This window comes from Budorcas taxicolor, chromosome 8 (assembly GCF_023091745.1).
Source record: "Budorcas taxicolor isolate Tak-1 chromosome 8, Takin1.1, whole genome shotgun sequence".
In the NCBI taxonomy this organism is placed as follows: Eukaryota; Metazoa; Chordata; class Mammalia; order Artiodactyla; family Bovidae; genus Budorcas; species Budorcas taxicolor.
Window position 1 is genome coordinate 78,680,679 of NC_068917.1, and position 23,356 is coordinate 78,704,034.

A 23,356-nucleotide genomic window follows, 5' to 3' on the forward strand; every position below is an offset into this window, starting at 1 on the left:
GCCATACAGCCATAGAAACATCTAATTGTTCAAGCTCCATCATCCCCACACATACATTGGTACACAATCATACCCAGAGTTAGACACACAAAAATGCACTCAGTGTTTCAGACCCCCCGACAAACAGCAATTACAGATGCACAAACACACCCAGCATTTCATACACCCACCACCTCCGTGATTACAGCCACAGGAATACCCCCAGTGACACAGACACAATTACATTAAGTACTACAGGCAAAGCAAATAGCGTTACAGACACACTTCTCCAGCAGCATGCACACACACACCCAGTGTTGCAGACACAACACTGCCAGCCACACAGACGCTTCTCAAAAGAGAGAGACTAGACGGAAAGAGAAAGAAAATCCTGAATTTTCAACAAGGCGTGAAATAGTCCTGCCCGCCTGAAGCTACTGACGGGGGGAGGGGGCCAAGGGAGCGGGCGAGCGCGAGATCTAGCGCTGGAAGAGAGGCTCGGGAGAGGAGAGGCTCGGAGCCGAGGAGGAGAGCTGTCCGTCTGGTGACCTCCCCGCGGCCCAGCCCCCACGCACCGGGTGCTACACTACTCCGAGCAGCACAGGGACACCCAGGCTGGCTTCAGCAGAGCCGCACTAGGGGAAGACACACACCGGCAGACTCACAAAGAGGCGGGGATACACCGCAGGCGGACTCACACGGACACACAACACGGGAGCACTTACAAAGAGATTCTGGAGGAGACCCACTAAACGGAGATACATCCAGGCGGACTCACGAGGAAACCACAGGCAGGCTCGCGCCGACACACACACACACACACACACACACACACACAAGCGGATTCTCATGGACACCCATATACTGGCGGACGCGCAACCTTCCGTTCACACCCCTGGGCGCTTTCAAGTCCAGATTTCTGCTGGAGAAGGAAGCCGCCTCTGGGCGCGCGGGGGTCACTACGACCCCCCAGCTCCGGAATTTTCCCAGACCCTGCGCGCGACGTTGAGAGGTGAGGGAGAACCCGGTGCTAGGGCAATCGATCCCTGCCACCTCCCGCCGGCCGACTGTCCGCCCCACCACCACCACGCCCAACCCCCGGCGCGCCCGGACGTGGGGGGCTGCTTCTTCTGCGCCCCCGCCCCCGAGTTTATGGGCAAAGTTTCCCGTGAACTTTCTTGTCCCCCCCACCCCAGTCTCGGGCCCATGCACATCCCCTACCTCTTCCCGCGCGCACGAGGGCCGCGGATCTGTCGGTCAACCTGAGGGTTTGAGGGTCCGGCCGCGCGCGCTCCGCGCGAGGTACTCACCGCGCTCTCGGGCCGCCGGGGCTCCGCGCCTAGCTCTTCGACCGCCTCCGGCAGGGAGAGAGGCAGGGAGCGCGGAGCTAGCACCGCCGCCGGATCCCGCCGCCGAGCCTCGCGCTGCGCCGGCTGGAGCCGCCGCCTCCGCTGCCGCCGCCGCCCGCTCTGCACCGGCTCCTCGGCGCTCGGCGGCTTTAACCCCCCCCATCCTCCTCCCTCCCTCGCGCGCTCCCTCCCTCCTTCCTTCGCCCATGTGACCGCGGGCGCCCGCCCGGCCGCGCGCGCCCTCGCTCCCCTCCCCCTCCCTCCTTGTCTCCCCGCGCCTCTGCGGCCGCGCGCCGCGACCCCCTCCCGACCACGGCCCCCGCGCGCCCCCGCCGAGGCACGCTCCCGCTCCTGGCACACGCGGGCACAGACATCCTGCGCAGGCCTGTGAGCCCCCACTCCCCCTCACTCAGGCTGGCTCCCACCCTCCCCCCGCGGGCACACTCGCCCGCACTGGCACGCGTGGCCCCTTCGCCTTCACCCTCTCTCGGGAACGCCCTCCAGACGGCTGTAGTCCCCGTGCTTCACGCGCAGCCGGGACCGCGGGTCTCAGAAACGCGCGCGCACCCACACCCACACCCACTCCGCCGGATTCCCCAGGGCCGCTGGGAGCGCATCCAATCCCCCAGGGTCGCTCATTCACACTCCCTCGTTCGCTCAGCCTTGGCCAGGTCTCCGCGGCGCACACTCCCGCACGTTCGAGCCCTTAGTGCCTCGCACGGACACCCTGGCACACCCGGGGCCAACTCTCAGGGTCCTCCCGCCAGCATCTCCGTGAGAAGAGCTGGAGCAGGAGCCCCCAGGCCCTACTTTGGGCCGCAGAGGCCAGCCGCCTCCGCCCCTCCCAGATCTCCTACCGCCTCCAGCAACTACGCCCACTCTCCCAGTCTTAGACGCGTACACCCCTCACATCGAAGGAAGGGGGACTGTTTGCTCTCACGACCCGAAGTGGACCAGGCTGAAAACCCAGGCCCTCCCCTCCCATCAAGTTTCCGGTGATACACCACAACTACCCCTTTCCCCTCTCCTTCACCCTCACCTAACTCATCCTCGGACACACAGCCTGGGGATTGACCGCCACTGGGATGCGGGATGTAGGGAGTGCGCCCTTTTTGCCCGGGCCGGCAGTGCCGGAGCGCGAGTGCCAGAGTTGGGCGCTGGAGGTTCACCCCTCGAGCTTCCCTTTCGCAGCCTGGGCCTCTGGCGGGCTGGTGTGCTCACTTCCCGCGCCCCGGGGCCTGGGGTCTGGCTATTACAGGGAGGCATTCAGGTTAGACAACCCGACTACTTCTGAGGCCACAGGAGAGCGCCACAGAAAGGGTGAATGCCAGGGGGCGGAGAACGAGTGGCCCACCCCCATCCCCACCCCTTGGATTTTTCATCTGACCTTTGACCCATAATCCCAGCTGCCTGGCCCCTCCGGGGAGCTGTGCGAGGTTTGCGGGCGGGGAAGAGGGGGAAGGAAGTATCTCGCTACTTCCTCACACCCTTCCCTAGTAGGCTGCCCAGAGCGCCCGGGCCCTTTTCCCAACAAATGCCTCAGGGACTCCCATTGCAGAGGAAAAAACCTTCCCGCTACTGCTCGGGCTTTTCACTTTTACTTCCGTGGCCGCAGGATCCCATCAGCGCAACCAGCAGGGGTCAGCCGGGGCTGGGGCTCAGAGAGGGCCAGCTGGGGCTTAGGGACACACGGAGAAATAGTGACTTCCAGCCGAAATCAGCTCACGCCCACCCATAGTAGGTGTCTTCTATCTGGCCTCTCTGGATCAGGAGCCTTCAAGTACCCACGTCGCGGGCGGAGACAGGGTGGTGGGCACCGGGAAGGAGTGGAAATGGTGCGACAGAATCTGGGGGTGAGGGAGGCGGCGGTGGGGGTGTCAGGAATTGCCTCTCCTTCTGCGCCGAAACTAGGCCTGGGAGAGGTTGGGTGCTGAGGCGGGGGGCGCCCCTCCCTTCGAGGCGCAGTCTGGCGTCGAGATCTGAGGGGCTCTTGGTGGGCTGACTTGACCTGCAGACCTTCCCGTGTCTTGGACTCAGCAGCTTTCTGCCAGGTTGAGATCAGAGGGGAGATCCGCCCCTGACCAACGTGCCCTCCCCACCTGGGGGCGCTGGGGTGCCATAGGTCGTGCCCAAGCCCGCGGGTGCTGGGGCAGGGTCCGGGCGGGGTAACCGGGGTCCGGCAGCCAGGTAAATCGCTGTTTCCGAGGATTAGCGAGGACCAGAGGTGCACGTCGGAACGGATTGCACCGTCGGTCTATCTGCAGCTTCTCGCGACGCAGTACCCAGCGGCCGCGCCCGCTTCCCCAGGGCCGCAGCGACACCTGGCGGGCGGTGCGGGAGGCGCGTTCCCGCTCAAGCCGCAGCTCCGGCAAAGAGGCAGCAGCGTCCTCCTAAACGAGCAACGAGGGTGCGGCCCCTGTCTCCCACCTGCCCCTGCCGCCTGGTCCAGAAGAGATTCTCCTTGCGTCTCGGCTGGGGCAACAGATTACTCGTGCTTTTCTGCTCCTGCTGGCTCCAGTGCCCTGTCTGCAAACGAGCTTCTGAGCTTTCTAAGCCTCCGTGTTGAACCCTCTTTTACCATTTCTCCCTGGCGGCAAAGCCGAGCCTCGTCGGTGGCTCTTCAAATCCCTTGCAGGAGCTGGACCTGTCTCCTCTCCGGCTTTAATAGGCGTCCCTATCCCCGGTAGCCCCAGCTCTACATCATTCCCCTTCTCTTTCATGCCCACTTATCCTTAAGCCACATCCCACTTTGCTGACCCCCTCCCCCAACCCCACGCCATCTTCACCATCTGCCTCTTCTATGGGTCAGCAGGGAATAACGTCCCCAGTTCAGAGCCCTAGTGCTCTGCAAGAGACGGGGATTACAGATTTGAGCATTCTGGAAGGCCTTGGGAAATTGGAGGTGGGGGTTCTCCCTGACTCTGTAAAACTCCTCAGAGTTTTATGGCTACCATGAAAAACTTTTGGCTCCACCCTCCTCCATCCTGACCTACACTTGGACCACCTCCCATCCACCCCCCTTTCCCTGGAGATAGCTGTGCCATGCCAAGCCTTTGGGTGGCAAGGACCCTTTCCGATTCCTTTGTCCTCAAGGAAAGAGAGCCCCCACCCCATCTACATTTTCCAGTGCTCCTTCAGGAAATGGTGCTTATTTCGAACCTGTTAATACCACCAGAAAGGTCCACCTTGGGGCACATACCTGGCTACCCAAAATCACAAATACACACCCAGACTGTCTTACCTCCAAATGCTGGACACACCTTATTTAAAATCACATGTCCGTGCGTGCTAAGTCACTCAGTCGTGACTCTTTTCGTGTCCAACTCTTTGCAACCTCGAGGACTGTAGCCCACTAGGCTCCTCTGTCCATTGGATTCTCCAGACAAGAATACTGGAGTGGGTTGCCATGCCCTTCTGCAGCGGATCTTCCTGACCCAGGGATCGAACCCAGGTCTCTGATGTCTCCGGCATTGGCTGGTAGGTTCTTTACCATTAGCGCCACCTGGAAAGCCCATCATGTTACATACCTAGTCTCAAAGAGTGAAATGTGTATATTGAACCTCACTATGGCACACTGGGAGTCCGGGACCCCTGCCTGGGGCTGGGAGTTAGAGGTCTCAAGGACCGAACTCCTGGAATCACACACTTACACACCGCACCACGCACAGACACGGTCACCCACACAACCAAGTACTCAGTCACACCACGTGGCACACACGCAGTCACACACGCTCTCAATCACACAAAGTCCCACAGTGGGGTTTGGCAGGTCGGGGCGGGCTCCCAGAGGCAGTTACGTAAACGCCCTCGCAGCCCTCCCTTGCTCCCCCTCACCCCCCTCCTGCTTCCTCACACAGTGCCAGCGCCCGGGGCGGCTTGGCCGGGGCCCGGGAACAGCTCGGCCTCGCGGAGGCTCCAGGCGCCGAGAAACCCGATCCGACATAGCCCCAGGCTGAGCCAGGGAGGGGGGCCTGGAGCACCAGCCCCCCCAGCACGCTCAGGGTCCAGCTCAGTCCCCCAGAGATGACTCACTCAACACCCTGGGACACCACCTAGGGCCCATTTACAACACCCCCTGCAGACCACTCCCTTCTGGAATCTGGATCGCCACCTGAGTGTACCCTGACCCCTTTACTCTCTGGCACCGGAAAAGAGCAGATTCCCTAAAGGTAGAGAAGGGGTTAGGGCTGAAGCCATAATGGTGGTACTGAAGTATTCAGCCGAGAATTGCCCCCAGTTCTCTGGAGCCATCTCCTCTTCGTCCTCACTGGGGTTCTCTAAAGCCGCTGTGAGAAAGAGATGCTTTTGCTCTTGCCCCGGGCCCCCTCACGTTCGCTGCCTACGGTTCCCAACATATTCTATCAGAATTCTAAGTTATTCAAATAGATCCAAGGCTCCCCCATCGCCTTTGGTGTCCTTCCTTCCTCCTTAGTTGGAAGTTCTAACTCCAGTCTAACCCCAGTTCCTCCTGTTTTGCTAAGAAGGAAGTTTGAGGGCAACCTGAGACCTTGGGACTGGGGAATGAAATCCCCGAAAGGAGGAAGGATTAAGGCTTTGGAAACTGCTGACAGTTAGGAGTCTAAGAGGAGAGGAGAGACTGTCTGTGTCCCCCCGCCCCCACCCCGCCATCACCACCACCCATTCTGCAGCTCAGACTCAATTTTTCACAATAGCTTTTGAGTATCTGCCTGGGCTGCCCAGGCCCAGGCAGAAAGGGAATTTCCCCCTATGTTCTCTCTTAATGAACAAAACATTTCATGTTGAAATTCCTCCTCTGCCCCCAGCCCAGTGTCTCCAGGACCCCCCAGCCTGACCAAGCAGGGGGACCATTAAGAGGGGAGTAACAGAGTAGGAGGAAGCCCCCTGGGGAAGCGTCATTTACATTGAAGGGGGCATCTTTTTTTGTCAATAATTAGGGTGACTTTTTTTTTCACTTTTGGCTAAAATCACCCACTCCTATGGCAGCTTCCCAGAAAGGGCGGCCAGAGAGCGGCCGGCGCTGTCCCGAGGCCCAGGACATGGCCCCCCTCCCCTGGGCGAGAAGCCTTCCCTGAGTTGTTTTCCTGGTCTCTTCCTCTTGGATGTTTTTTTGATTATTAATCACATTTTCCATCCGCAGGCTCAGTCCAGACCCCCTCCCCCTGGGGTCAGGGCTGGACACAGGGAGGAGGAGCAGTCTCCAGGACAGGATGGGCAGTGACCTGGTCTTGGCTGACCTAAAAGAGGTCAACAGCAGCATGTTACAGATCACACCTCCTACACCCCAGGAGATAGTAGGATGTCAATCAATAGGAGTGGAGTAAACACATGAGCAGGTGTCCAGCTTCCACAACATGCAGCTGGTACTGAAGGCAAAGCCCCCAGGATCCCTCTCTTGATGGCACAGACAGGGAATCAGCTCAGAGAGGGAGAGTCACCTGCCCAGAGTCACACAGCAAGGTAGTACCAGAGCCGGAACAGGACCCCAGTAGTGCTGATGGTTCCTCCATCCATAAGGCAGTCAATAAATATATATTGAACACTTAGTATATGCCAGGCATTGACTTAAGTGACAAGACAGTAGTGAACCAACCAGATGAAAATCTCTTTCCTCTCAAGGCTGTGGAGCAACTAAAACTCCACACGCTGCTGGTGGGTATATAAGTTGGTTCAACCACTTTGGAACAGTGTTTGTCAGGATCTTCTAAGCTAAACATATGTATATCCCATGACCCAGCAATTCCACTCCTAGATGTATAGCCAAAGGAAATTACTGTGCATATTTACCAAGAATGTTCTTAGCAGTTTATTCATTATAGCCTCAAACTGGAAACCACTAAGTGAATGAATAGATTATGATAGAGTTCCAACAATGGAAAAGGACCAACTATAGCTACACACAACAAACATGGATAAAGCTCACAACCAAAACATTGAGCAAGGGGCGGGGGAAACAAGAACCAAACAGAAAAGAGTATGTATTGAATGGTTTCATTTCTATAAAGCTCAAGGCAAAGCTGATTTACAGTGAGAGAAGCCAGAATTGCAGTTACCTTTGCTGGGAGTGGAGGGGGGCTGGGGAGGCAAGGGAGGTTTCCAAGAGCATACATACGTATGTCAGAATTTAAGTTGTGATCTTAAGATGTGTGCGTTTTATTGTTTACTTTTTGCCTTTAAAAAATAAAAATGAAAAAGATGTTTAAAAATCTCCTGCCCTCATGAGAGTCACATTCTAGTCAGGGAAGATGAATACTAAATAAAATAGGTAAGTGTTTAGTCTGCCCATGTAAGAGTGCCGAGTCTGACTCCATAGACCCCTCGGGGAAGGAACGACAGCCTACATGTCACCTAAAAGAAGTCTGGATAAGCCCCTCTGCCCTTGCCTAGAGTGCCACACTCTTTTCCCTTAGAGTAGTGAGCGTGATGTTCCACTACCTAGCTACTTGGATGGCACCTGTGAGCTCCATGAGGGTAGTCCTGTGGCCACCATCTCCTGGCACCTGGAGCCCGGTCTGCCATAGAACAGATGCTCCTACCATGGGAAGCAGAGCTAAATAAGTGTCAAATGAGTGAGTGAACGACTGATGCAAGCAGGAACTGGGGAAGTAGAGTCCCAGGACACAGGGAAGAGAGCCTGCTGGATGGATCACAGTCCCCAGGGATGGGAAACAGATTTTGGTATTCAGTAGGGGGTTGAGCAGAGACCTCGAAGGCAGAATGAGGTTTCCTGAGTGGTTCGGAGACCACATCCTGAAGCACCTCTGGTGCCAAGGCCACACAGGCCTGAAAAGGCATAAAGTAGGTGAGGAACAGACCCAGATTTGCCTTCTAGTGGGAAAGTTGAGCCTGCCAGGAAGAGGATGGTGAGAAAGGCTAAGAATGAAGGCAGGGCAGCCGGGGAGGTGTTAGCAGTGACCAGTGGGAGAGAGACCTCCATCCTGATTAGGGGCAGGGCCATGGGGTGGAAGAGAGAATACAGGGCTTTGGAGGAGGCAGGGAGCATGGGCACTCAGATTCATCTGCTTCATCTGCTCCCATTACCACCGGAGGGAACCCTTCCCACTACCCCTTGCCCTATACACAGAGAGCAGGATCCCCAGACACTCAGTGTCCAGGGTCTCCTCTCCTGAGGTCCCGAGGTCCCAAGGCCCAGGTGATCCCAGGCTCCGGGCTATCTGGAAAGAGAAGTAGATGGTCAGGGATGGAGGAGAGGATCCAGAGCTGGTGGGGTGAGAGGGACAGAAGAGGACAGGGCAACTAGGGGTTAGCCGCTCTGTGTGCTGGAAGGTGGGAGCAAGAGCAACAGGCTTGCACAGTCACAGCTGCAGATTTTCCTCTTGTGTTGCAAAAAATGTGCATGAAACTAATTCCCTGCTCAGAAACACCCACCCCATGCGCCCTGATCCCCCTCCCCTCCCTTCCTTCACAGGGGAGGCACACATCTTTAAGGATTGTCCCCCTGGAGCACCAGCCCAGAGTCTGCCCTCCATCTCTGCTGCTGTAGAGCTGCCTGCAAGACAAGAAAGAGGGCTGGGATTTCCAAACCAGACTAAGGGCCATGTGGCCCCAAGACCAGCTCCCTCCCTTCATCTCCCGAAGCTCCATTCCTGGACAGCCTGTGATTCCCTGGGGCAGAGGGAGAGGGGAGAAAAGAGGCCCCACTTTCCCCCCAGAAACTCAACTGCGGTGATTCAGAAGATAGAACAGGATTAGAGATGTGGAGACTGAATGCCAGAGACACCAAGTCTCAGGGAAACAGACAGAGGCAGCAGGGGAGTTCAAGAGAGAAAACTGAATTAAATGCACCTCAACAGACATTTATTAGTACCTACTGTGTGCCAAGCCCAGAGGGAACATTTGTGTATGGAAGCACAGAGGACTCCCAGGTTTTTGGTATGTGGCTGAGAGACGATGTTTTTTTCCACAGGGCTGGAGAGGGGATCAGGGCTTGATGTGGCCCGTGGAAGGGTCTGTGGGATGGTGGCCAGCAGGGGTGTGGATGGGGAGGGCAGAGAACTTGAGAGAGGGCGGGTTGCTGGCGCGTGCAGTCCCTACCCGCCGCGTGCAGTCCCTGTCCACAGCTGCCCACACTCTCTACGCCAGCACATGTCGGCTGCACCGACATTCATCATCTCAGACTGACCTGAGCACTATGAAGGTGCTGGAAGCAGGCAGGGTAGACCAGGGAGCAGGGAAAGGCAGTGATAAGGGGGAGAGGAGGAGAAAATTGAGGCTGAAACCCTGGGAAGCATGATTAAAAGACAGAGAGAGCAGGGAAGGGGTGGTAGCCCCAGAGGGAGAAGGAGAGCCAGGAGGCAGGGTTGTCACAGGACCAAAAAGGAGCCTGGTGAGGCCAAGAAAGAGCCCTGGCTTTAGCAGCCAGGAGTTGGGAGAGGCCAGCAGGGCCAAGCTGGTGCTCTGGAGCTAGCTGATACAGAGGCTTGTGAGCAGAGGGTGGGCCCCCTTCCCCACCCTCCCCATTGTCTCCAGAGCCCTGCTTGGTCTGGCAGCACCTCTCTCAGCCAGGGCCAGGGGAAGAAGAGGATGAAAAAGCTCCCCCACCTCCAGACTGCCATCCCTGTGCCCCTGGACTTCCCAGGAGGGTCCTGAGCCCGCCTTGAGCTCGGGAGCCCGAAGCAGTCTGGGACCCCTGGGGACCTTGGGGGTAATTAAAACCAGGGCTAAGACATTAGAAACCATAACGCCGACTCCCCGGCTCCCCCAGGCTGGCTCCTGGTTTTCTTCTTGCCAGATCCCCTCTGCTGCTGACAGCTTGGCTCTCTAGGCCCCCACCAGCTGGGCTGATGACCCTCCTCCCCAAACCAGGGGCCTCTAACCAGAAGGCCCCCAAAGCCAGCCTGCAGGGACCTCCTTTCTGTGCTCAGACAACCTCAGTGTATACTAGGCTGACCCCCATATCAAAGCATCCCCCAATTCAAATCTGGGTCCCTTATTGCAGAAGCTATTCTAGGGTGCTGAAGGAAGACCATGGGAAGGGTTTCTCGATAGAGAAAGGAAAGAGAGAGGAAGGGACGCGGGGCGGAAGTGACTCTCAGCTAGCAGGTGATCCACAAGGGCGTGGAAAAGAAAGAATGAGTCTTCCAACCTGGGCCCCACCAAAGCCAGGTGTCTGCTGGGCCAAATCTGAAGCAGGGCGAGGACAGGCTGCACCTCAGGGTGGCAGGAAGGAGGGAGGTCCACTCGGTTCTGTGGAGTTGCCCTTCCCCGTCTCTCCCTGCCCTCGTGTCTCTGACAACAAGGTCAGGAAGCCACATGTTTGCTGGTCTGATGGGAAGGGCCCTCCTCCTACACAGCTGTCTGGTGATTTCAGGATTCCCAAATTCCCTGGGAGTGCTGCCGTGGGAATCTGTCTCCCCCTCAGTCTCTAAGTCTGTCTCGCTCCTTGGCTCTTCAGGGAGACCAAAGGGATCAAACACCTTGTTGTTTTTGTTTTAGTCACTCAGTTGTGTCCAACTCTTTTGCGACCCCATGGACTGATGCCCACCAGGCTCCTCTGTCCATGGGATTCTCCAGGCAAGAATACTGGAGTGGGTAGCCATTTCCTTCCCCATGGGTATCTTTCAACCCAGGGATCGAACCTGTGTCTCCTGCATTGGCCAGCAGGTTCTTTACTGCTGAGCCATCAGGAAAGCCCCATCAAATACCTACTCCATCACTTACTGGCCTTGTGGCCTCAGGCAAGTGACTTACTGTGTTGGTGTCTCAATTACCCAGGGAGTGAAATGGGATCAGAATCACGCCTAACACCTAGGACTGTTGTGAAGATTCAGTGAAATGAGATAATCTAGTCTAGTGATCAGCACCAACCTGGTGGGTACTAGAGCCCCGTCTGGCTTGGGCTTTCTCCCCATCCATGTCTCCTCCTCTGTCTGTTGGTCTTTCTCTCCATCTGGCCATCTATATCACTCTATTTCTCTCAGTCTTTGTCCACCTTTCTCTCGCTTGTCCTCTCCCCATATCCAGCTCTGTCCAGACAGCCCTGGTTGACTCTGTTCCAACCCATGTTGATACAACCAGCCCAGGCCGACGGAGGTGGGGTGTCCGGGGAGGTTTGTAATTCAAACACGGAATTCCCAGCAGCAGGATCACGCCTGGGCCTGAACATGGGTGAATCACAGTTGGTGGGAAGAGCGATTATGTCTGTATCCTTTCTGGAGGGGCAGGACTGGGGGCTCAGTCTGGCAGCCTCTTGGAGGAGAGGGGACTTGCCCTGACTGTGCTGGCCACCCCCACACCTGGGCTCAAGCCAGATCCCCCATATTTAGAGCCTGTGTGGAGGTAAGGCAACCTGCCCAGAGCTCAGGACTGAAAGGGGAAGCCCTCCCCTTCAACGTGGAGGTGGTGTGTGCGTGTTTAGTCTCTAAGTTGTGTCTTGACTCTTTGCAACCCCATGGACTGTAGCCTGCCAGGCTCCTCTGTCCATGAGATTTCTCAGGCGAGAATACTGGAGTGGGTTGCCACTTCCTTCTCCATGGGGTGGTCTGCTGCTGCTGCTAAGTCGCTTCAGTTGTGTCCGGCTCGGTGCAACCCCATAGATGGCAGCCCACCAGGCTCCCCTGTCCCTGGGATTCTCCAGGCAAGAACACTGGAGTGGGTTGCCATTTCCTTCTCCATGGGGTGGTCTACCTGCCCTTAAAACACTCTCGTAGACCCTCACCCCCAAGTCTTGTTCTTAGCTTCCCATACCCCATCCCGAATCCTGTATAGAGGCATGTCTCTGTCTCAACCTTGATCCGTGACTTCTGCACCCCCAAACTGAGGTTACCAAGGATAGGAAACTGTGGGGGTTGAAGAGTCTGGGTTCTTCACTTGGACCAAAGAGTTCCTTCTTGGGAGGGTTGGGGGAGACAAAAAGTCTAGGTGTCACTTTTGATCACTGTGGACCTGTGACGGCAGAAGGCATGTGTAAAATAGGTGCTCTAGAAACATAAACCACATGGAGGAGGGGGATACAAAGGATCCCAAACAGGGAATTGGATGGCTGAGGCTGCAGCAGGCAGAACCATGGGTAGGCTGTGGAAAGGCTGCTGTTTGATTCTGTGGCTCAGCAAGGAATCTTCTCTGGGGGCCAGGATTGGTCTCAACTAGTCCCAGATGCCCCCATATCTGGGTCCCCGCCAGGCCCCTCACGTCAACCCTTGGGAAGAGGGCCAGGGTTGAGGTCAATTCCCTATTCCCAGTGCATCATTGTCTCAAGGTGCCCGCCAGCTTCGTGGAATGGCAGCTGGAGCTACAGATCCAGAGAGGGAGACACACCAGGCAGGGTCACACAGCAGGCAGAGGCTGGGAGCCCTGATGTCCTGGCAGCCAGCCTGGGTCTGTCACGGGGATCCTGTGCCAACACTGTGACAGGGGCCAGACCAAAAACAGGCATTTATGTGGGGAGAGAGCCGAGGAATCCTTGAACGTGTTGGCAGCTGGGCCAGGGCTGGAGCATCCCATCAGGCAAGGACAGATGTGCAGTTTCCTGTCTTTCCCATCAGATGGAGACAAGCACTGGGATAAGGGGTTCCGAGAGGCAGAGCACAAGAGAAGAGAGAGAACCTTGGGAGAGAGACCAAGAAATAGATACAATCAGAGTCAGACACAAAAATAGAGATGTGGAGAAATAAGATGTGAGTCAGAGACACAGAGATAGGGAGATGCAGAAGGAGGGAGAGCTAGGGAATTAAAGACACAGAGACCAAGATCAGGCAAGACACAGAGTCAGAGAGAACTGTCTTTGAGTCTCAGAGGAACCGTGACACAGCGTCAACAATATATAGACATAGACAGACACTCAGAGACTAGGAGATGGAAAAGAAAAACAGGAGGGAGAAGTAGAAATGAAGATGATGGGGAGAGAGACAGAAAGATCCAGAGAGAGGCAGAGCGATGCAGAGAGGGCAAGGCAAATGGGGACAAAGACAGAATGAGGCAGAGAGTGAGGTCAACAGCAGGCATGGGGAGAGAAGGTTACAGAGGAGACTCTCCTGGACCCCCTCATCCCCTTGCTATTCTCTGGTTTCCATAGAAACAGGGAGGGCAGTGCTGAATTTGCATATATATCTACATCTTTTCTATCTGCATAATTCAACAGGTTTCCGTGCATATTCATGAGACCGTGAATGAAGGTGACTCTCCCAGTCCCTGCTCAAAACGTGGCTGTGATGCCTCCTGGCTTGCAGTTCACAGGCATGGCTCCAGGCCCAATCTCACAGGCCATGACTTGTCCCCTCTCACCCAAACATTCCCCCATACTTCCCTACCTCCCAACCTTTCCTCAGGTGAGGCCCCTCTGCTTTCCAGGGACACTGACGTCCTTTTCTCAGCATCAGTCCTGCCGACAGTACATGCATGTAGGCACTTACACACACACTCACTTGCGTGTGCGCACATGAACTCTGGTGGAGGGGGCATGACAGCGAGGGAGCAGTGCTCACCTTGGTTCCCTGCTGGAGGAGACCCTCAGTCACACTCCTGTCTGGAGTCAGAGAAGAGAGTGCACGAAGGGATCACCTTCCAGAGGCTGAGGTCTAAGCAGAGCTGAAGGCCGCAGATACACCAACAAAGAGGGACCGAGGACATTGTGGCCTCCACGTGGAAACTGACAGAGACCTGGGGTTCTGGCAAGAATACTCCAAGGAGCTAGAACAGAGCCCGAAGGAGTCTCCAGAACAGAAGGACTGAGGTGGCTCAGATGGTGGGGGAGAGGCTGCCTAGGGACAAGAACCCTTTCAAAGTGCCAAGCCTTGAAAGCTCTTGCAACCTGGGCAGGGCTTCTCCAGGGCCTTCTCCAGCCATAATTTTGGCTTCACCATCTCCCCTGGATCCCTGCAGCAGCCTCCTCACTGCTTATCCTGGCCGGTGCCCTCAGTCTATTTTCCACCCAGGGGCAGCCAGAGCTCTCTCTGAAACAGCAATCTAATATCCCTCACCACTCCCTCCTCTTCACCTTCAGAAACTCTCCATCACTCTCAAGAAAGCGTGCAAGCTCCTCAGGCAGGCACTCAGGGCTTTCCAGTCTGGCTCCCACCCATCTCTGAGCCTCGTTCCTCATACTCCCTGCTTTGAATTTCACAGTCCAGTGATCATTTCTGTGCTCTTCTCACTTCTATGCCTTAGCTTATTCCTGCCCTTTACACAGAATGTCCTTTCCACTTTTCTTCCAGCTTTTTTGGGGGGCCATGCCACATGCCATATAGGATCTCAGTTCCCCAACCAGGGATCGAACCTGCATCCCGTGCACTGGAAGCATGGAGTCTTAACCACTGGGCTCTCAGGATAGTCATAGCTCTTATTCGAGATCCTACATAGGCACTACCTCCTTCCCTTTGAAGCTTTGCCTGTTCCTAAAGACTGGATGAGGGGCTCTGAACTCCTGAAGTCTAATGAACTTGCTTAATTTCTATACTCATCACACTAATAATGAAATCACTGATATATGTGACTTATAGCCCTCATGGGGCGGGAGCTCCCAAGCCCAGTGACTATATTGGTCACATTATGGGCGATAATTAGCCATTTGTTGAATAACTGAGAAGTCACTAAGCCTGTGCTAGGTCACTTCTGTCGTGTTTGACTTTTTGAGACCCTATGGACTGTAGCCCGCCAGACTCTTCTGGGGATGCCTGTGGGGATTCTCCAGGCAAGAATACTGGAGTGGGTTGCCATGCTCTCCTCCAGGAGATCTTCCTGACCCAGGGGTCAAACCCAAGTTTCTTATGTCTTCTGCATTGGCAAGCGGATTCTTTACCACTAGTGCCGCCTGGGAAGCCCTGAGAGGTCACTAAGCCTATGGAAGGCCAAATGTCAAGCCTTGACTACCCTCTCTGTGTCCTAACTGCACAGATCCTGCCAAGGGAAGGAATGCGCTATTCCTTCGCAAATGATGCCATCTTGTGGACAAACTCAGAAGTGCAGCCAGACATTACCCGGCAGTGGTTCAGTCCAGTTCAGTTGCTCAGTCCTGTCCGACTCTGCCACCCCATGAATCACAGCACGACAGACCTCCCTGTCCATCACCAACTCCCGGAGTTCACTCAAACTCACGTCCATCGAGTCAGTGATGCCATCCAGCCATCTCATCCTCTGTCGTCCCCTTCTCCCCCTGCCCCCAATCTCTCCCAGTATCAGGGTCTTTTCCAATGATTCAACTCTTCGCATGAGGTGGCCAAAGTACTGGAGTTTCAGCTTTAGCATCATTCCTTCCAAAGTACACCTAGGACTGATCTCCTTTAGAATGCACTGGTTGGGGCTGTCAAACCGGGACTGATCCTGGAGTTCCAGGCAAATGGTGGGGAGTGAGGAGCTAGGCTCTGAACAGGGAGTGCTACTGGTGTCTTTGAAAAATCTTGCTGAGCTCTAAGCAGAAAGAATGGCAACATCAAAGGCTCAGAAGCAGAAAAATCTCATGACAAGTGGGAAGAGTAGGGAGTTAGTGTGGCCAGAGCCCCAGGTCGAAGGGGACTGAGTCAAAGACGGACTGTGCCGTGGAAGTAAGAGGAAAAAAGGCAGAGTAAGGGAGATCAGAGGTGCTTGACTGCAGTTTTAAATGGAGTGGTCAAAACAGGCCTCATTGAGGTGACATTTGAGCAAAGCCTTAAGGAGGCAGGGAGATAGCCATGCAGGTATCTGGCAGGGCATTCCAAACAAAGGGAACAGCCAGTTCCCTGGCTGTTGGAGAACTCAGAGGGGAGTGAAGCAGGGAGACCAACAAGGAGACTGTTGTAAGACAACGATGGGCACGAATCACCAGAGTCTGTGGGAATGGAGAGACCTAGCAAGCAATATTGCCAGGACTTGGCGCCTGCTTGCATTTGGGAGGTGTATAGCTCCTCCGGTCATATTGTTCTGAAGTCCCCACTTCAAGGGTACTCACTGTGCATGCCATCTCTAAGGCAGGTAGTGAGAATGCTCAGCACATTCTATCCTGGATGCTCCTGCTTCCTCAACATACCCATGATCGCCCTCCCCAGCCTCTTAAATTCCTCAACCTCACCTTCAGTAACTTTCCCTCTAGACCACCAGGTATCTACTCTCATGCCCACTATCAAGTCCTGCCAGTTCCTAAAACTCTCAAACTCACTGATTTAATTTCATCCTTTGGCTACTATGAAGTGTTGAATTGCATCCCTCCATAAATATGTTGGAGTCCTAACCCTCAGTACCTCGCAATGTGACCTTATTTGAAAATAGGATCTTTACAGAGGTAAGTTAAAATGAGGCCACTGGGATGAGCCCTAGTCAAATATGACTGGTGTCCTTATAAAACGGAGAAATTTGGAGACAGAAACAGACACAAAGGAAGACGGATGTGAAGACGAATGACTGGAGTAAAGCAGCCAAAAGCCAAGACCAAAGACTGCTGGCACACCGGAAGCTAAGAAGCATTAAGGAAGGATTCCCAGGCAGGTTTCAGAGGAAATGGCTCTGACACCTTGATTTGGGGCTTCTAGTCTCCAAAACTGTGAGACAGAACAGTTCTGTTGTTCTAAGCCATCCAGTTGGTGGTCCTTTGTTATGGGTGCCCTAGAAACTGGTACCACTATGATGAAACTGAAAGTAAAAGTGAAGTCGCTCAGTTGTGTCCAACTCTTCTCAACCCTGTGGTCTGTAGTCTACCAGGCTCCTCCGTCCATGGGGATTCTCCAGGCAAGAATACTGGAGTGGGTTGCCATTTCCTTCTCCAGGGATCTTCCTGACCCAGGTATCGAGCCTGGGTCTCCTGCATTGCAGGCAGATGCTTTACCCTCTGAGCCACCAGGGAAGCATACAATACTCTGTCCCACTTCTCTCACGTACTCTACCTCACTCCACCCCATTTTTATAAGGACCTCTAGGCCACTGACCCCTGCCCCTTTCTAGCTTCACTTCTTTCCCGACCTAGGTTGGATTCCTTGGACCTTCTTCACCTACACTCTCTTGCCAGTCTCACTATTCCTGCTTCCCCTGGGTCTTACTTGACCTGTGGGTGCTGCTGGAGTGCACTCTGACTGATGATATTGTAAGTTCATGGTCACCAACCTCATCTGGGCTTCTAGCTCTGCCTGGTCATCCTCCTATACCTCACTAGCTGTCTTCCCCAGCTGAAACAACTCTCTACCAGCCTCCTTACTCCACTCTCAGCAGCAGAGCTGGACTTCTGCTTTGAGATTAGAAGCCTCTGAACTCTGAATTCCGTGTCTCACCTTCACCTCTATACCCACCTGCATGCATAGCCATCCTCAACTCTGTCCCTCCTGCTACAGGCAGACATCTCTCCTCTGCCTTTTGCGAGGCCCGTGCCTCCCCGCTCTAAGACCCACTCCCTTTCATCGCCCCCAGGAGTGTCATTCTGAGTTAGCCACAATCTCCTGGATCTCCATGCCTTTCCCTACTGGCTTCCCCCATCAGCCTATAAACTAGTCTCTGCTAATTTATTAAAAATAAACAAAACTCTCTGTATCCCAGAATCATCTCTCTCCTCCTATCACAATAGTTTGTTGAAAAAGCTGTCTCCACTTCCCTACTTTTTGTGCCAAGGTATTACCTTTTCTAAGAGATTATGGAGGGAGACGCTCGGAGCTGGTGATGGACAGGGAGGCCTAGCATGCTGCAATTCATGGGGTCGCAAAGAGTCGGACACAACTGAGTGACTGAACTGAAGGAGAAAGTGAGAAGCAATTATATTGGCAAATGTACATAGTACTTATGCTCCCTCCCTCCTAAGCTTGGTCAGGCTTTCTGATTCTGAACGCCTCACTCTAGCTCCCTCCCTGACATTCCTCTGGTAGGACTCCTTTGGGCCCCCGAAGTGGCCAAGGAGGGAAAAGGCCCCAGATTCACTAGCCTTTGCTCTCCCGGCCTGTGTCCTTTCTCCTGATTCTCTGAGTAGTGGCAGATCCTATTCTTCTCAAGGGATTTTGACTGCAGCTCTTTCCCTCCACATTCCCCCTGCCATCATCAAGACCCCAGGTGGTGCCTTAATGAGGAGCTGCCCAGTGGGGAGTCCCAGAGCCTGTGATGCTGCCTAACTGAATCACTCCCTCAACACAGTCACCACGCTTAGTTCACATGCTCTTTCCACCCTGGCCGCCACACACTGGATCAAGATGGGATGCTGAGCCAAAGTTCAATAGTCTGCAAGAAGCCTGGTCCCAAATCTCTGGGGACCAATGATACACAGGGGGCTGTTGATGGTAAAGGACATGCAAATAAAGATATTCAGAGAAATGTCAATATGCAGAAGCTGAGCAGGAGCAAAAAACATGAATTAGACACGGAGAGTAAGTCAGGCAGTTGCTGGTAGCCAGACGCTGAGTCAGGACCACAGCCACTAGGACGGTATTAGATGCTTCATGACCTTCTGCAGTTGAAAGGTCCAGCTGGGAAGCAGCAGAGGGTTTTTCTGTCTTACCTAGCATGCCCTGAATCTCCAACCCCTCCACTCCGGGCAAGAAAAAGATGCCGCGTTCCAAGTTTTGACCATAGCCTGCTGGTCCTGTGGTCCCCTCATGCCTGTTCTAAGCCCTTATTGAGGCCTCCGGTCCCCCAACTCCATCTCTCCCAATATTTCAACCCCACCTGCCTGGATTCTCAGCCAGACATCACTTCAACACCCTCCAACTGCTGTGCCCACCCTGCTACATGGTCCCAGAAGAGTCCGCACTTTGTGCTTTCCTAGTGATTGGACACCCAAGCTGTGGACACAATGGAGAACATAAAGTCCAGTGGAAGATCCAATTTGCTCACCTCTTCACTGAGTCCACTACTGCCCACGATCCTGCTCTGGTTCCTGTAGCCTCCTGGCTACCACTGCAGTCTTCACCTTTCCTTATGCTCCTGACCTGTCCATGGTGAACCTGAACCTACAGCCAAGGTGAGACAGAAGAGGAACTGCTAGGGGTAAAAAGGGTGAGAACTGAAGGGGGAAGGTAGAATTGAGCTTATGTTTTTAAGGAAAAAGCATGTTTGTAAGCTGACTCCTTCATGAGGGCAATGAACATTTACAGTCATCCCTCGGTATCCTCAGGGAACTGGCTCTAGGAGCCCCCGTGAATTTTTTTTTACCAAAATACTCAAGTCCCTTAAATAAAAAGGTGGAGTACAATCAGCTGTTTGTATCCACGAGTTCTACATCCACAGATATGGAGAGCTGAGGGTATACAGGCTCAGGTGATATCTAAGAATCATATGTATATTTCTACATTTAATCCTCATAACAATCCTTGAAGGCAAGCACTACATCTTGTTCGATGGATGATGAGAACACTAAAGCACAGAGCAGTAACTTCCTAATAAGTGGCAGACCCAGGATTCAAATCCAGACAGCTTGATGACCAAGGCCATGATCTCAACCACTATATTGTAATACAGGCATACTTCAGAGACATTTGGGTGCAGTTCCAGACCACCTCAATAAAAGGAAGATCTCTATAGTGCAAGTCACAGAAGTTTATTGGTTCCCCAGTGCTTAAAAAAGTTATGTTCACTCTAAGAAGTGAAGTGAAGTCACTCAGTCGTGTCTCTTTGCGACCCCGTGGACTGTAGCCTACCAGACTTCTCCGTCCATGGGATTCTGCAGGCAAGAATACTGGAGTGGGTTACCATTTCCTTCTCTAGGGGATCTTCCCAACCCAGGGATCGAACCCGGGTTTCCCACATTGGAGGCAGAGGTTTTAACCTCTGAGCCACCAGGGAAGCCCTATACTGGAGTCTATTATGAATGTGACAGAATTATAGCTAAAAAACAATCTACATACATACCTTAATTTTAAAATATTTTATTGCTAAAAAATGCTAACCTTCATTTGAGTTTTCACTAAGTTACAGTAGTAACATCATAGATCACTATAACAAATATAATAATTAAAGTTTGAGATATTTTGAGAATTACCAAAATGTGACAGAGACACGAAATGAACACTGTTGGAAAAATGGTGTTGCCAGACTTGTTCAGTGCAGGTTTGCCACAGAACTTCACTTCTTCTGTAAGAAATGTAGTATCTGCGTGCAACAAAATGAGGTATGTCTCTATGCTGCAGGTGGAGAAAAATGCAGTCCTTCAACCAGCCCCAAACAGGAAGCAGATAGCTACCCAGGGATCTAGACAGTCAGGTTACTGCTTGAGGCTGCATCTTCAGTCCAGATCCTCCCAGCACCCATCTGAACCTACTTTTCCTGTCTCCAGACTGGGAGCTCCTGGGGGTCAAGGGCAGGGACTCCCACTCCCTTAATCCTACTTCCACACAGCAGGCCAAGCAGAGGTTCATCAGACAAATAGAGCCTTTATTTCCTAACTCACTCCTTGGATCTCTGTCAGAAGACAGATGAGAGGCACTGTATGTAGAAGGCAGAGTAACCCTTCTTCTTTCTCTACATAATATTTTATTTTATTTATGCTGTGGCAAGTTGACCTACACACTGACTTAGGATGTTGCTTTTTAAGCAATCTAGAACCTGGCAGAGATTCCACACCTGTCACTCTTCACAAAAGTCCCTTTCCAGGAGCCAGAGGGAAGGGGAAGCAGGACAGGGAGGCCCACTTTCGTAAACTCAAGTCTTGTTGGAGACCTTGAGCAGTTAGAGGCTTCTCAAAGGTACAGCCACCCTAGACAGTCTAGACAACAGCTTGCCCACAGGTCCTCAGAACCGAGTATCTCGAGCCCTTCTTCTAGGCTGAGGGCCACAGCTGGAGGCAGGTGTGGGCCCGAGGTCAGGGGGTGCCCCAGGGGGCTGGTAGCCATACTCATTGGGGTCCAGGGGGTCTCGACTCAGCAGCACCCACACTGCAGGCACATGGCTGCGGACCGTGAGGGGATCCAGACCGGTGTCAGGTGAGGTAGGCACCCAGCTGTCCTCCGTCTGCAGGAAGCGCAGCTTGGTAAGCTGGTACAAGCCTGGTACCCGCCGTTTGACAATCTCAGCACAGCTGACAGCCTTGCCTGCAGCGCGGCCAGAGCCTGAGAATACCACGTGGCGAGCGCTGCCGCCCTCCAGCCGCTCCAGCGCCAAGCCCAAGAGGTTGCGGATCTTGCTGCCAGCTCGGACCCGCATCTCCAGGGTATCAGGAGGCAGCTGGGGCATCGGGGAAGGTGCGGGGAGTTCCACAGAGCCAGCTTTCCGGTAGTGCTCCATCCAGCCTGCTGTCGTGTCCGCCTTGCTGCCCTGCTGCAGGGAAGTCAAAGGATGGTGGGCACTGTGTCCCAGGCGACCCCCACCCTAGGGTGCTGCTCCGCCCAGATTTCCCAGAAATGGGACCTTAAACCCCTCATCCCCAGGACAAGGAGTCATGCCTGCCTCCCCCTAGGGGGGCATGTACCCCAGTCCTCTGGACAGGGTCATAACCCTCCACCGACCCTGAACACCGGCCAAGCCTCTCCATCTCTAACTCCCTGGCACTGGGAATGAACCTTTCTCATCTGGGGCTCCTGGGGACTGGATCCAGGCCCTCACCCGAGACTCCCTAAGCACAAGGCTGAGTGCTCCTCACCCTGGGCTCTCCACGGGGCGCCAGGGCAAAGGCGCCTCACTTCGTGCTCCCAGAGGTCAGGGCCAAGCTCCCCCTTCCCCACACCCCGTGCTCCATCAAACGGAGCCATGAGCCCTCATCCAAAAGCTCCTCAAAGACAGAAACGATCCCCTCCCCAACTCCTGGACCCCGAGGACAGGGTCGGGCACCCCTCTCTCATCCAGATTCCAGGGTCGATCCCCTCAACCGAGGGTCCCTCAGACACTGGGAAGCAGAGGCTTGATGCCAACGACTGCTCGGGCCACCCCTGGCGTCGGGGCCACGAGAGGCCGGGCTCCGTGGTCCCCACCGCCACGGGCCACCGTAGAGGCCCAGCACCCGGCCTTCCCTCTCCTCCTCGCACCTCCAGGCGCCCCTGCCCCGCAGGGCTCCGGCTCTCACCGCCGCGGCCGCGCACTCCCTACGCTCGATCTGAAGCCAAGATGGCGCGGGCCGAGAGCGCGCCGAGGTCGCGGGGCCGCGCACGCCGGACGGGGCGGGGCCTGAGGGGCCGGGTTCGCAAACTGAGAGGTTCCGGACGCCGGGGAGTGAGCTGGCCCCGGACGCGAGGATTCGCTGCACGCAGGGTGTCTTTGCTGTTCTGCCCCAGGCAAGGAGTATTCCTTTGCGAGCGGAGAGAGCGCTGCGGGGGAGAGGAGCGGCCAGCAGAGGAGTCCCGCGTCCGAAGTCCGCGTCGGAAGGATGCGGAGGATTTGGCCCTTAGAAGATTGAGGGCAGGCGTTACCCGCTGAGCACACCGCAGTAGCAGAGGCAGAGTGGCGGGTTTCTCTTTGGACCGGAGCTAGAGGTGCCGGGTGATGTAGCCGCTGCGGGGGCGAGAGCCTAGATCACCGAGTTCTGAACTTCAGCCTCACCCTGTGGGCACTGGAGAACCACAGGGGGCTTTCATCAAGGCGCAAGTCAGACTTGTTCGTGTGGGCAGCTCTCGGGCCTCCCTCTGGTGACTCCTGGCCGCACGTCCCAGGGGCATGTCCGCGGTGCTTCGTAAGTTGCCCTGCCTATAAGTGCTCGAATATTTGTTAAAGCATTTGTTGAAAGAATGAGCCAGAGAAACAACACTGGGAATGGGGGAAAGTAAATTAAGTTGGAAGATACTACGAGGTGGGTTTGGCGACTCTTCGGATGGAGGGAAGAGCCTAGGATGGCTCAGTTTCAGACTTGTTGGATTTGAGATGCCAATGAGACCGCGCCGGTACGGTGGCGGTCAGGTCGACGTAAAGGGGCCTGGAGCCGCAGCAGTCCTGGAGACCACAAGGGGACAGCAAACACTTGGTGGAGTGAGGTGCCATCGGTTTCTTTGCTAATATGCCAACTCTCCCTCCTTTCCAGCCACAGCACCGCCCCGCCCCGCCCTCGCCCAAAAGCCCTCTGCATCCTCTTTTAGGCTCCCCTTCTCTTATAGCATCAGGAGAGCAACATAGAGGCGCCCCCCTCCTTTGCACATGCTGCTCCCTTGGTTCTCAAAGACCCTGCATATCACTCTCCAGAGCTACCTGCCACATCCTTTTCTTCTGTGCCTCCAAAGGACCCTTGTGCC

The 23,356-nt window shown here is 54.8% G+C and overlaps 2 protein-coding genes across 6 annotated transcripts in view; both read right to left on the reverse strand.

Moving 5' to 3' along the window:
* CNTFR (ciliary neurotrophic factor receptor) overlaps window positions 1-1,425 on the reverse strand; it is a 37,834-nt gene extending 36,409 nt beyond the window's left edge. For 2 of the 4 annotated variants that reach the window (XM_052644637.1, XM_052644643.1), the window contains exon 1: window positions 1,290-1,425. The gene's annotated coding sequence lies outside the window, so the exon portion shown is untranslated. The remainder of the gene's footprint in view (window positions 1-1,289) is intronic. The other 2 variants (XM_052644638.1, XM_052644640.1) reach the window with 1 other exon arrangement.
* A 19,126-nt stretch (window positions 1,426-20,551) lies between these two features.
* Window positions 20,552-22,252, reverse strand: RPP25L (ribonuclease P/MRP subunit p25 like). Of its 2 annotated transcripts, none has more exons than XM_052644984.1 (2): window positions 22,163-22,252; window positions 20,552-21,458 (listed from the first exon to the last, which is right to left on the reverse strand). In XM_052644984.1, exon 2 carries the CDS (start codon window positions 21,423-21,425, stop codon window positions 20,934-20,936), a length of 492 nt encoding a protein of 163 aa, XP_052500944.1. In that variant the 5' UTR covers window positions 21,426-21,458; window positions 22,163-22,252; the 3' UTR covers window positions 20,552-20,933. The 2 variants fall into 2 exon arrangements, with proteins under 2 accessions (XP_052500944.1, XP_052500945.1); XM_052644985.1 differs by having other exon boundaries at window positions 20,552-21,455; window positions 22,163-22,231.
* Between the last annotated feature and the right edge of the window lie 1,104 nt (window positions 22,253-23,356).